Raw genomic sequence first — 10,977 nt, 5'->3', positions numbered from 1 at the left:
TAAAAAGAGAAACGCTATGCGTTTTCGCTTCAATTAAGTTCGTCTCAGCTGACGTAGTGATATCGCTGCAGCATCGCAAATTGAGTGATAGATAAACACTGGCTGCGGCTTTCAGACTCCTCCATCAATACTGACGCCGCGCGCGTCGCGCTAGTCGCGACAGTCTCAGTCGAATCACTGAAACTTAAAACTGAAGCCTGACCCGCTCGAATCACGTTCACGAATTGTGACGGAGCCCGTTCAATCACAAGATGGCCGCCTGCACGTCGCTACTCTAAAAATCATTTAAAAAATATTACAAAGTAATCCTAACAATAATCATCTGAAATTAGTTTGCAAATCTGGTTCTTGTGAACGTAAAATATCTGCATTTCGAAGAGAAAATTGTCAACAAGAAACAGTTTACTTGACGCGGAGCAACATTTATAGTAGAAGCTCAAACAAGATTACTTCCGCGGCAAAAGCCACCGACTCATTTACGAAGCGCGTCTGATGTCTGTTATTAGTCGCCGAGACGCGGCTCGGAGCGGAGAATGCAATAAATTGTGAATAAAATCTGAGAGAGAGTGCGCGGAGACGAGTAATTGCCGGCCGAGATCTAGAGCCGTCTTACCGAAGGAAAACATATTTGCTAACCGTATTATTGAACTTATTCCGTAACAGTTTCACATTGAAATAATCACGCCACGACAATGTACACCTTCCTCTGTTTCGTTTAATGTTTTGATTTCAATCTTACATAATGAGCTCTCATTGTGTATTCAGACGTATTAAATAGGGATCAGCTTAGGCTGGTTCCTTTGCTGGTTTGCAGTTTGGTTGCCGTATAGTTAAAAAATCTGTATAATATATAAAGACATGTAAACGGTCTTCCCCACTACTGCGCACTGACGAGCGAACATCAGTTATGGAGGCTGGTCCTGGATGCATGCCGAAACAACATCTAGTACTATCAACGTAGTAAAAGAACCCTGGTGGTGGTGGTGCACCTCTACAGTGATCGGGAAAAATGGCCATGGAAGCGGAACTGCGGTACATATCTCTGAACATATCAATACAAGCCTCGGCACACCTTTGAATCGTAACACCCACCAGATTAATTTGAAAGTCACCTTGCGTTTAACAGAGGTCTGTAGTCTGTAGTCCTTAGAAATTTAAGCCCACCTTTGAATCGTTATGTTCCAGTGTTGAATTAAATTTATAACTAGACCGGTTCGGTTGATTCTACCGAGAAGAACCGGCAAGAAACTCAGTAGTTTTTCCACCATTTTAATTATAGAGCATGTCAGTAAATAGCATTACTGTTTATATACCCCGCCTAGAAGTCAATAAATACTTAGTCTGCGCTTTTTTATTTTAATCTAATCTTGTATCGAGAAAATGCCTTATTTATCTGTTTTATTTATACAAGTTTTAAACTTTGTAACGTTACCAAATTAAATGCGATCAATTTGCCAAGTGGTTGTATTGTACAGTGACTTTAATTCTTTGCTTTGCAGGTTCATGGATCATGCAAGCTTCGTCATATATTTTTTAAAGCCATTTACAAAACTAGACAGTAGAGCTACAACCATAATATGTAATAAAGTAATAGTATCGGGTGGTAAACGGGCTGACGGGCCACCTGATGGTAGGTAAGTGGTTACCAATGCTTACATATCCAATGCGCCACCAACCTTGGGAACAGAGATTTCACGCCCCTGGTGCTATCTTCCCTCTTATGCTTAAACGTGTAGTGTAAGTTATAGGGAATATAATCAAGCAGTCGACAGTCGCACGCTGAGCATGCTCGCCAGCTCTCCATCAATTATTATTCAATACTCTGCCGAACGTTAGCAAATTGTATTGTCGGTGATTATTCCAGTGTAATAACAAGCATACAAGTAAACCACTATGACGCTTTACCATGAGGCCAACTTTTCATGTACCGAAAAAGACTGAAAACAAATAACATAATATGAAGCCTAGTAAAAAGGGGCGTTGTGGGATTTTTGTTTGATATTCTTTAATTATTTTTTAATTTAATTATTGCTAACATCGCATTACCTCTTTGTAAAGATCACTTTGGCCAAAATAATGCTGTGTGTGCTGTGCTCTGTTACAGAGAGTCGTGCGGCGAAGGTGTTTGTCGAAATGATTCGAATGGTTCATCGATAAATTCTTATCCTCTTAGTAATTAACAACATGGACTGGGAGTCTTTCGACATTAATTTGTCGTCTCTGAACACTACCAGTTTCCCGGATTCGCTTATTATAAACTGTAATGTGTAAGATAGCCGGTGAAGAGGAAACCGACGCGAATAATCTTGCATTGGTTAGGTATGTATTAAACTTATTTGCGAGACATTCAAAGAGCGAATTTAAGTTTTGTTCGAATACGAATTTCCACCAGCGTCCTTTGTGGTCATTTTATTTCGGTTGTTTTGAAATAAGTTCCTAGTTGTTATACATTTTTGGAGAGCTGATGAAACAGTTATATTTTTAAAATAATCTGGACGCATTGGCCCATCTCATATTGTCTAAAGCATCATTGAATTACATAAGTAGGCGGACCGGCATATGCTCTTCTCAAATTCCAAATTATTTATTTTTGCCTTTACGACGAAAGAGCTGCTTCAATAGAACCTTGTAAATTTATCGACGTTACAATGTTTTTGGAATTTTATTATATATTTTATTACATATTTAATGATCTTACTAAACGCATACAGTATATTTTTTAATGCAGTTCCAGAATTACTTCTTCTCAATTTTCTTCTATGTCACTTATCACCCAGCAGTGAGTCCTCGTTAATTCCGGCACTGTGAATTACTCTTTTGCAAATCGTCATTTACAGTGATTTATAGTGATGAATTCTTCCCTGATAGTGGCCTGATACAATATTTCATTACTGAAATTGAAACTATTTTGTAAACTTTCAAATATGAAAGCTTACCATTAGTTTCTCCATTATAATCCAGCTTGGGAATCGGTTTGGATTTCTCTCAGTAATGCGCCACACCTGTGCATTATTCATAACTCCAATAAATAGGAATCAAGTGTCAATGAAATGAATCAAATGTATTCTAAAAAATCTCACGGCGATAGTTGCATTATGACTCATTCTGTAGTCATTTTCAAACAAAACGCAGACTCGATAATCAGTGTTACTCGAATTCCAAAGAGTTTCCTCTTGAACAAAAGGTCCCCGGGGCGGACACCTCGAGCTCCCAACACAATAAGACACAATTGGTGTTTTTTCCAGGACAAAGGCTCAAGTAACAGAATTAAAAGATTAAATAAAGCGCGTCCACAGCAAAATAATTAAACGCGGCATAACAAAAGCTATTATGCGAGAATGAGTAATTGCACGCCATAATGGCCGACCCCGCGCGCTGACCCGCCGACACTCCGCCGTGAGTCGTGACAGTCCACTCAGAAGGGTTTTATTTTCTTACATTACGCTTTTTACGGCGGCTTAAGATTCCGTGCTAATGAAATCTTACGAGCTCGGTGTGCTTGTTTTTTTCTAGAAAACTATTGTTTTCATGGTTTTACGTGAAACCTGATAACTATATCGTACAATGTCCACATCGCTCGCTTTTTGACATGTCGTTCAAAGTTTACGACAACTTTGTCCGAGCGCTTACAGAATACATCGCATATAACGATATACTTTCTCTATAGTATTGCCTTACGGCAACGATACATAGAGCTGAGGAAAAATACACCTAAACAGCCCGATAAGTTTCACACGCGACGAATTACCCAATAATTATTATGTTTTTACTTCGCTGAGAGCGGCCATCGAGGTGTAAGCAATGACTTGATTGAGTGCGGCTCGCGTCACGGGACTCACTGCTAATGAAACACTGCGGCGGCCCTCCGCCGGGAGTCGAGAGGCCGAGGGACCGGCGACCTCATTATAACTCACTAATAACAGCCCAGGAAATATACACAGCAACATACGTATATGATTGCACTTGACATTACGTAGGAATGTGTGTCCTAGCTGTGATGTGAGTACGTCGACTTCAGGAGTTTCCTTCTTTCTGACGTTTATACAAGATAATTTGATAATTATTACGTTGGTTTATGTAATTGCATGAAATGTTCTATTATATGATTACATTTAAATTAAAAAATAATTTTATTACAATTTATCGTTAATATTATTTATTTGACAGAATTTTAAAATCCTTTTTATATCAAAAAATCAATATTTAATCCATGGCACGTATCATCCACATAAGTGAGTCAGTGTAATTATAGGCACAAGGGACAAATCTTAGTTGCTAAGGTGGCGCACTGGCGATTGAAGTTGTCATTGTCTATGGGCGTTGATGACCACTTACCATCAGGTGGCCCATTTGCTCGTCCTATACCATAAAGAAACAAAAAAAAAAAATGTTGTCAAAAATTTAAACTATCTGCAATATGAAACTGTGAAAGCAATGTTATATTACACAGAGTGGTGGCGACTACTGACGAAAAAAATGGTGCCGAAAATACTCCTAAATATTACGATAATCGGAAAGCACGTAATTGTGCAAGCTGTATTGATTTACCCACATATACTTGCAAATACGTGTATTTGCAAACTTTTTTGCGAATCAACCCAATTATTAAATCAAACCAATCTGTCTGATAATATTCTTCACCATGTGCATCCGATTAACTGAATTAGAACAGCATCATGGAATAAGCTTTAAACCTTATCTGTTGCTTTACTGAGTTGATCAGTATTTGGAAACGTGGACGACCATAACCAAATGTCTCCAATTACTCAAAAATTACTTATACTCTTGGCACGGATCTTTTAAACTAAGCATTTATTATAATTGTTTTACAGAGACTTTTGAGTAACCAGCTCGCGCCGCATTGCTCGCATTGATACATGAAGATCTCAGTGCACGACTTAACTAATACCCTTAAGTAGCAGTTAGGGAAAGCCTACTTACTGTCGACGATGCAAGTGACTTCTACCGCAGGTCACGTATTTACTTCTGTGACGTCGTTTTATTTTATTTTAGTTCTTAAATATTCATTTTCCGAAATGTGTTTTCCCTCTCTTTCGAAATTTGAATAAAATGAATTGGATTAACTGCTTGAAGCTGGTGCTATTCTTGTAGCGGCAAAAGAAATAGTTGAGCGACTGTTTATTCGTCTTAGTAACGAGTTCCCTGAAGTATAAACGGTTTTATTTTTGTGTTGGAACTGTTATTTCAGACAAAGTGGATTGCTTTAAAATTGTATTGCTTAATGTACAGCTATGGTTTTTAGTTATCCTTTAGCATATTATTTATTTCAGTAAAAATCCTACATTTAAATTAAGATAATGGATGCGTTTATAAAAACATTTCATTCCGTTTCCATTTACCTGGTTGGTTATCATTAGTGTAGTCCGTTTTATTAGCTCAAACAAATAACGTAAACTTTCCTGAAATACTTAATATAACAAACTTTTTAGCCTTTAAAAGTACTAAAATTTTATTAATTTAAAGGCGGACGGTAATTTTTGGCGATTCCAATTACCAATGGGAAGAAATATTACATGAAATTCAGTAATAATAATATAGAATCTAACCGTGTTAGCTGTATTAATTATTTATATTATAGTTTATGTTCTTATATATTAAATAAATACAATATAATTACGTACATATATGTATGTACAAGCAAAACGTCTGCAAAAGTGAATAAGTGTCCTTGCACTTTTGAAGATAAGAAATAACGCGCTCGCTTGTTGCAACACGATGGCCCGTCGAGGGTGCCGGGACGCCGTGTCGCCGGGAGGCCGGGACGAGCTGTGAAGTGCGATGCGATGAGCACTCGCCAATAAGAGCTCGCAGTAGGTGGCCCCAGAGGAGGAAAGCGTGCGTCACGTTTGACGTTGACGTTTACAACCGAGGCCCGAGTGTCGTTCCAACGTAATCACTTTCATTATTTGAATGTTTTCTTTAAATAATGAAAGTGCTCTACACAGTACCGTTGCTTTTCATAAAGCTAACTAAGTACATTTTTAATAAGTTTATAATTTTGTTTATAACATTTAAAATGACTTGCTTCGACGCAATCATTAAATGAAACCGCAGCTCGCGTGAGTAAGAGAGGAAACCTTGTATATGTGTTCGCTAGCTCTCTCATGAATCATTACGGTTTAAAAAAATGTCATATTTGTGTACGAGGTGTGGCTCTGAGCGCCATCCGTGTTGTGATTGAATTGTAAGCTAGGGCTGCAATGTCAAATTAAACGATATTGCATAATTTTTCAATTTGAAAACACCAACCAACTTTGGGAATTATTTTTTCCTCTTCAATACATTAAATCTGATTAGTGGGTGTATTTAAAATAAATGGAATTACTTAATCTTTAAATTGATTAAAAATAAAATATAACTAACATAAGTTAGAATGATGCTGGTTCCTTGTCTTAGAAATCAATTTGTGCTATTTCCCACTGGTCTGATGATGATGATCTCTCCGATACAAGTATACAAATGTTCCGAGTCCGAAGCGGAATAAAGTTAATAAACCATGATCACGCAGTCGGTGGCGACATATCGATTTATGCGCGCACTCTGTTGGTGTGGCCAAGTAATGGTCCATTACTCCGAGTTACGTCGGGATACACAAACATCGGACGGGCTCGCTCCGATATTATAATACAGAGTATCGTCTTTTAGAGAAATAGTGTGTGCGCGTCGTAATGAAACAATTAATTGTTTCATTAAGAAAAAATAATAAATATCGACGAAAATAAATGTACTTTTATATTAATTTAGAGCAATAAAATATTGTATACAATAAAGTAAACGCGCCGCGAACACACGTGGTTGGAGCGGCCGCTGGGCGCGACGGCATTAGAGAGTGTCATGCCGTCTGCCTTCAATAAAAAATTAAGTAATTGTTCGAGGACATTGAAGTAGACGACCCAGGCGAGCAAATTAGCCAACTAACGGTATTTATGTATATGTAATTAATATAAATACACCGTTAGTTATTGTAACAACTATTCCAACTCCGTCAAAGCAACGCGTCCCACTCTAATGCAAAAGGCAGCAATGAATTGCTGTTTGGTGGTAGAACTAGAGGGGAGCGGGCGGTACACAGTTCCAACACCGGTAGAAACGATTCATGTTGTCATCTAAGTGATATTTTATTTATTTTAACTCTGCCGAGTTATAAATTGTGCTGAGTAAATAGTTCAACAACACCAAAGTGAAGTGGGACTCCATCGCAGCCGAGATTTCCTCAAGTCAGACGTGTGCTATCGCTCCCATCTGTTCATACTTCGTCTACAATTAAACGAGCTCTTCGCCGGCACTCCGTGACGCCGCAAAAACACATTCCAACCTAGTTCGCTTTAGGACTTCGCTCTCTGAGAATACAAGGGCATGTTCAGTTTAATTAGCGTGTAGACTAGTACAATTGCTTTGAAGTAAACACAAGTTGCTCGCTCGAGAGGCATAAAGTTGCATCCTGCGCGCGCAGCCTCGTCGCGCCGGTCGGAACGGAGCGCTTAATGAAATCCTGTTTCGAAGACTACTTAAGATTTGTTGAGAACTACCGCCGAACCTGTTAACCGAATACACGCAATTCAAACTTCATATTCTCTAGCTTCGAAATATATATACATATATAGATATAGGGGGGCCGTCGGGAATATTTGTGTTCAGATTGAGTGTCAATTATTTCGCAAAATTTCTCGAATATTTCAGTGTTAAAATATTATCCTTTTTCGTTAATCTTACAATGATTACCAAACCTATAATATTAGTTCCACGTGCGACGAGTCTGACTCAGAGCGTCTCCATGGAATACATAGGTCGACATAAAGTTATTTGCTTCCCTTCTCATTATAACAAGCAAACGTCTTTTGTGTCGCCGTTTATTCCTCTACAGAAGTGCAACAATAGTGTATTGTGTCGCGCCGGACGCAATCAGACGCCTCGCTACGCACGAACCCGCCGACGCGATGCCTATGCGACTCCTACGCGTACGTACACCGACGCTTCGCCGTTTGAACGCATCCTCACGTACCGACACACAGTCACGAACGAGGGTTCATTATTCACCATTAAATATGTCTCAAGTTTATTTAGAGCGATTTAACTCCAATATAAAAACTGTGAACTTGACTATTACTTTTTGCTAATCACGACGGCGTTACATTCCTACAGAGTTTAATAGTGAGATATTGTATTCGTAACATACATATATGCTGCACGTGATTCAGAGTAGCTTGTCCGCGGTTAAACACCTTCGACTATGATCCACGCATTCTAATCGCTGGGCAAGGGCTAAATTAATGAGATAGAAAAATTAATAAATACAAGACGACTAAAAATGTAAACGTTCATTGATAACCAACGAACGAACGAACGAGCAGTAAACAAAACAGACCTACTTACAAAGTCTGTTAAAAAATCAATCTTTAATTTTGTTACTTGCTTCTTACCCTGTTATTGTTATTTTAATTTCAATATAAATTGTATTTGTTTTTGTTGTCTATTGTAGTAGAAAATCCTTTACACAAAAATATACAGCAGAATACTGGAGAGTAATCCGAAACAAATTGCGTTCTATTTTTGCCCGATAACTTATTTTTGAACAAATTGAAATCTTTTTTAACTTTAGATTTCTATCGCCGAGTAACCGGATATTGATTCTCAAATATGCTACATCTCCACCGTCCCTTAAATATTAAAAAAAAAAACATTTCAAATACTTAGTGATTCCAAAACACTGGTTGCAGGCCCGGACAGCAATAATAAATAAAGAGAAATACAATAGTTCGCGAATTTCATTAGTAAGAATATTTTATAAAGACAATGGAACCAAACTCGGCTGATATAACTGAAAAAACACAATTAACACAAAAGTAAATCCTTTGTGAGCCTCGAGTTGAGATGGGGTTCGATATGTTCTATTCCGTCGAAAACCAAAGACACTAAACAATAAAATGTTGATGTTTGAAAATGTTTTGACAACATTGACACATGCCTTGACACAGTTATGACGAAAGAAGTAGAATTCATTAAAATGTACAATTAGTCTCTTTATTTATAAATTTTAATAATGTGTCGAAACCTCAAAGTACGCCCGAGCTCATTAAGTCCTTTCTGACTTCAAACACTAATTTAGTGACGTCACGCCGAGAATGCTCACTACTTCTCAGTTGTTCTATTTTACTTATGGATATCATAGTTCCCTGTTGCTCAACCGAGACAGCACTAGGGAACCCAAACAAAAAATAAACTAAAAATTTAAGTTAAAAAAATACAGTTTTATTGATCATCGTCGTTCTTATTTCCCGCGTTATATATTATATTATTATTATATAATTACATATACAACACTCATAATACTTTGTGGATGGTTATGACAGAGCTAAGACGCCAAGTAAACATGTAATTTATATTGTGATTAATCACGAGCTGAAAGATAGACACGCTAAAAATTAAGCTATCGCTCTAAGATCTACAAATATACTCGCTCAGAATAAGTATTCATGTACTGTACATACTTACTTCTATTTTAGTTTTCATTTATTTTAACCGATGACGCGCAATCCTCACGTGGTTACCGTTGAATGTTTAAAGTCGTTTTCCGTTTCAGTGTGTAGCTCCGCTTACTCGTTCTTCTACTCAACGGATTTCAATGCGATTGCGCTAAGAAGGAGACCGGTAAACGAGGAAGGTGTGTATCTATCACTTTTGAATACTTTGTACATGGACTATGACAGTGTTTTATCCAAGAACACCATCCACAGCTAAACATCATGAGTAAAAGAATAATCTGAGAATTGTCTTTACTGTGTGATTTGTGTGGAAGTGGAAACAATTGCTTTTGCAAACAGTGGAGTCGGTAAATATGACGATTGCTACGTTCACGTATTAACAAATTAAATATTTAAGAATAACAATATAAACGGGACTCGCTTTCCGCATTCGACTTGAATTATTATAATGATCTAGATGCAATCGCTTCTTGTTCTATTCAATGAGAGTTTGCTCCGCGGATGCTGTGGGTAGAGTGGCTAGAGAGCGACGACGGCGACGGAGCCGCTTCTGAGGCGGTGCCACCAGACAACCCACGGCAACTTCTACCGCAGCCTGCCCCGAGCAGATGCCCCATGCGTCCTGAGAACGCAGAATGGTGACGTTGCGTAGGTGCCGGTTGATGCGGACCGTCGGGAACGAAGTGCCTTCCTTCACCATCACCCGCACGGCTCCTGCTACACCACCGAAGCCACACAGTAAAGACTGAAAAAATACAATTAGTATACAAAGACCAACGCAACTTGCGTGCAACTTGTTGTGGTAGAAGTATTCGTAGACTGTACACAATTTGGTCGATTGTTCTTCAATATAGTTGAAGAGATTAGCAAAAGATATACTGGATGGACAAGTAGTAACAGCCTGTAAATATACCGCAGCCCGAAAGGACGAGAGTAGAGGAGCGTATTCCACCGCGCCAGTAATTATTGTTGGTAAACATACATTTGTTTGAATAAAATTTAACCCATTCGATTCCACGTGACAATTTTATCTCCATTCACTTTGGATTCGAGCCCTGAATCCTGTAATAATGTAACGATTACCTCGTCAATGAAGCCGCTGCACTGGTTGTTGGGTATAGTGAAGCTCGAAGTCTCCTTCACCCTGTACCCCGCGATACCTAGAGATCGAAACAAACAATACAACTTAAAATATTTTGCGATCAACTTTTGATGAAATCTTTCTTTATTCATATAAGCTAAATACGAGTCGAGTACGGTATCAGAGCTTGAGTTACTTTAGTTGAAATTGTATTTACTCTTTTCAGCTATAGTGGTGTACGGGAGGTTGTCCGATATGGCGGCGGGAAACACTGCCAGCAGTGCCAACAGCCGACACAAGCCGGGGAAGTTCAGCATCTTGGAGAGCCGTGTCGCGTCCATGCCGAGAGAGTTGTGTGAGCGACTGTCGCGGCTACACGTAAATATTGTGCAC

The 10,977-nt window shown here is 38.5% G+C and overlaps 1 protein-coding gene across 1 annotated transcript; it reads right to left on the bottom strand.

The window, feature by feature from the left end:
- Positions 1 to 9,780: 9,780 nt before the first annotated feature.
- LOC135194782 (uncharacterized) lies at positions 9,781 to 10,977 on the bottom strand. Its single transcript, XM_064220607.1, has 3 exons — positions 10,802 to 10,977; positions 10,587 to 10,663; positions 9,781 to 10,248 (listed from the first exon to the last, which is right to left on the bottom strand). Exons 1-3 carry the CDS (start codon positions 10,923 to 10,925, stop codon positions 9,979 to 9,981), a joined length of 471 nt encoding a protein of 156 aa, XP_064076677.1. The 5' UTR covers positions 10,926 to 10,977; the 3' UTR covers positions 9,781 to 9,978.

Source organism: Vanessa tameamea, chromosome 4 (genome assembly GCF_037043105.1).
Source record: "Vanessa tameamea isolate UH-Manoa-2023 chromosome 4, ilVanTame1 primary haplotype, whole genome shotgun sequence".
In the NCBI taxonomy this organism is placed as follows: Eukaryota; Metazoa; Arthropoda; class Insecta; order Lepidoptera; family Nymphalidae; genus Vanessa; species Vanessa tameamea.
The sequence above is the reverse complement of the archived record's forward strand: the minus strand, read 5'-3'. Positions and strand labels throughout refer to the sequence as shown.

Bases quoted from the DNA above. Each gene is read 5' to 3' on its own strand.
- LOC135194782 (XM_064220607.1), bottom strand. From the start codon at position 10,925: ATGGACGCGACACGGCTCTCCAAGATGCTGAACTTCCCCGGCTTGTGT. The intron at 10,664-10,801 runs GTAAATACAATT...TTCGATCTCTAG, and splicing joins CACCACTATAGCTGAAAAGA to GTATCGCGGGGTACAGGGTG. The intron at 10,249-10,586 runs GTAATCGTTACA...GTATTTTTTCAG, and splicing joins GCAGCGGCTTCATTGACGAG to TCTTTACTGTGTGGCTTCGG.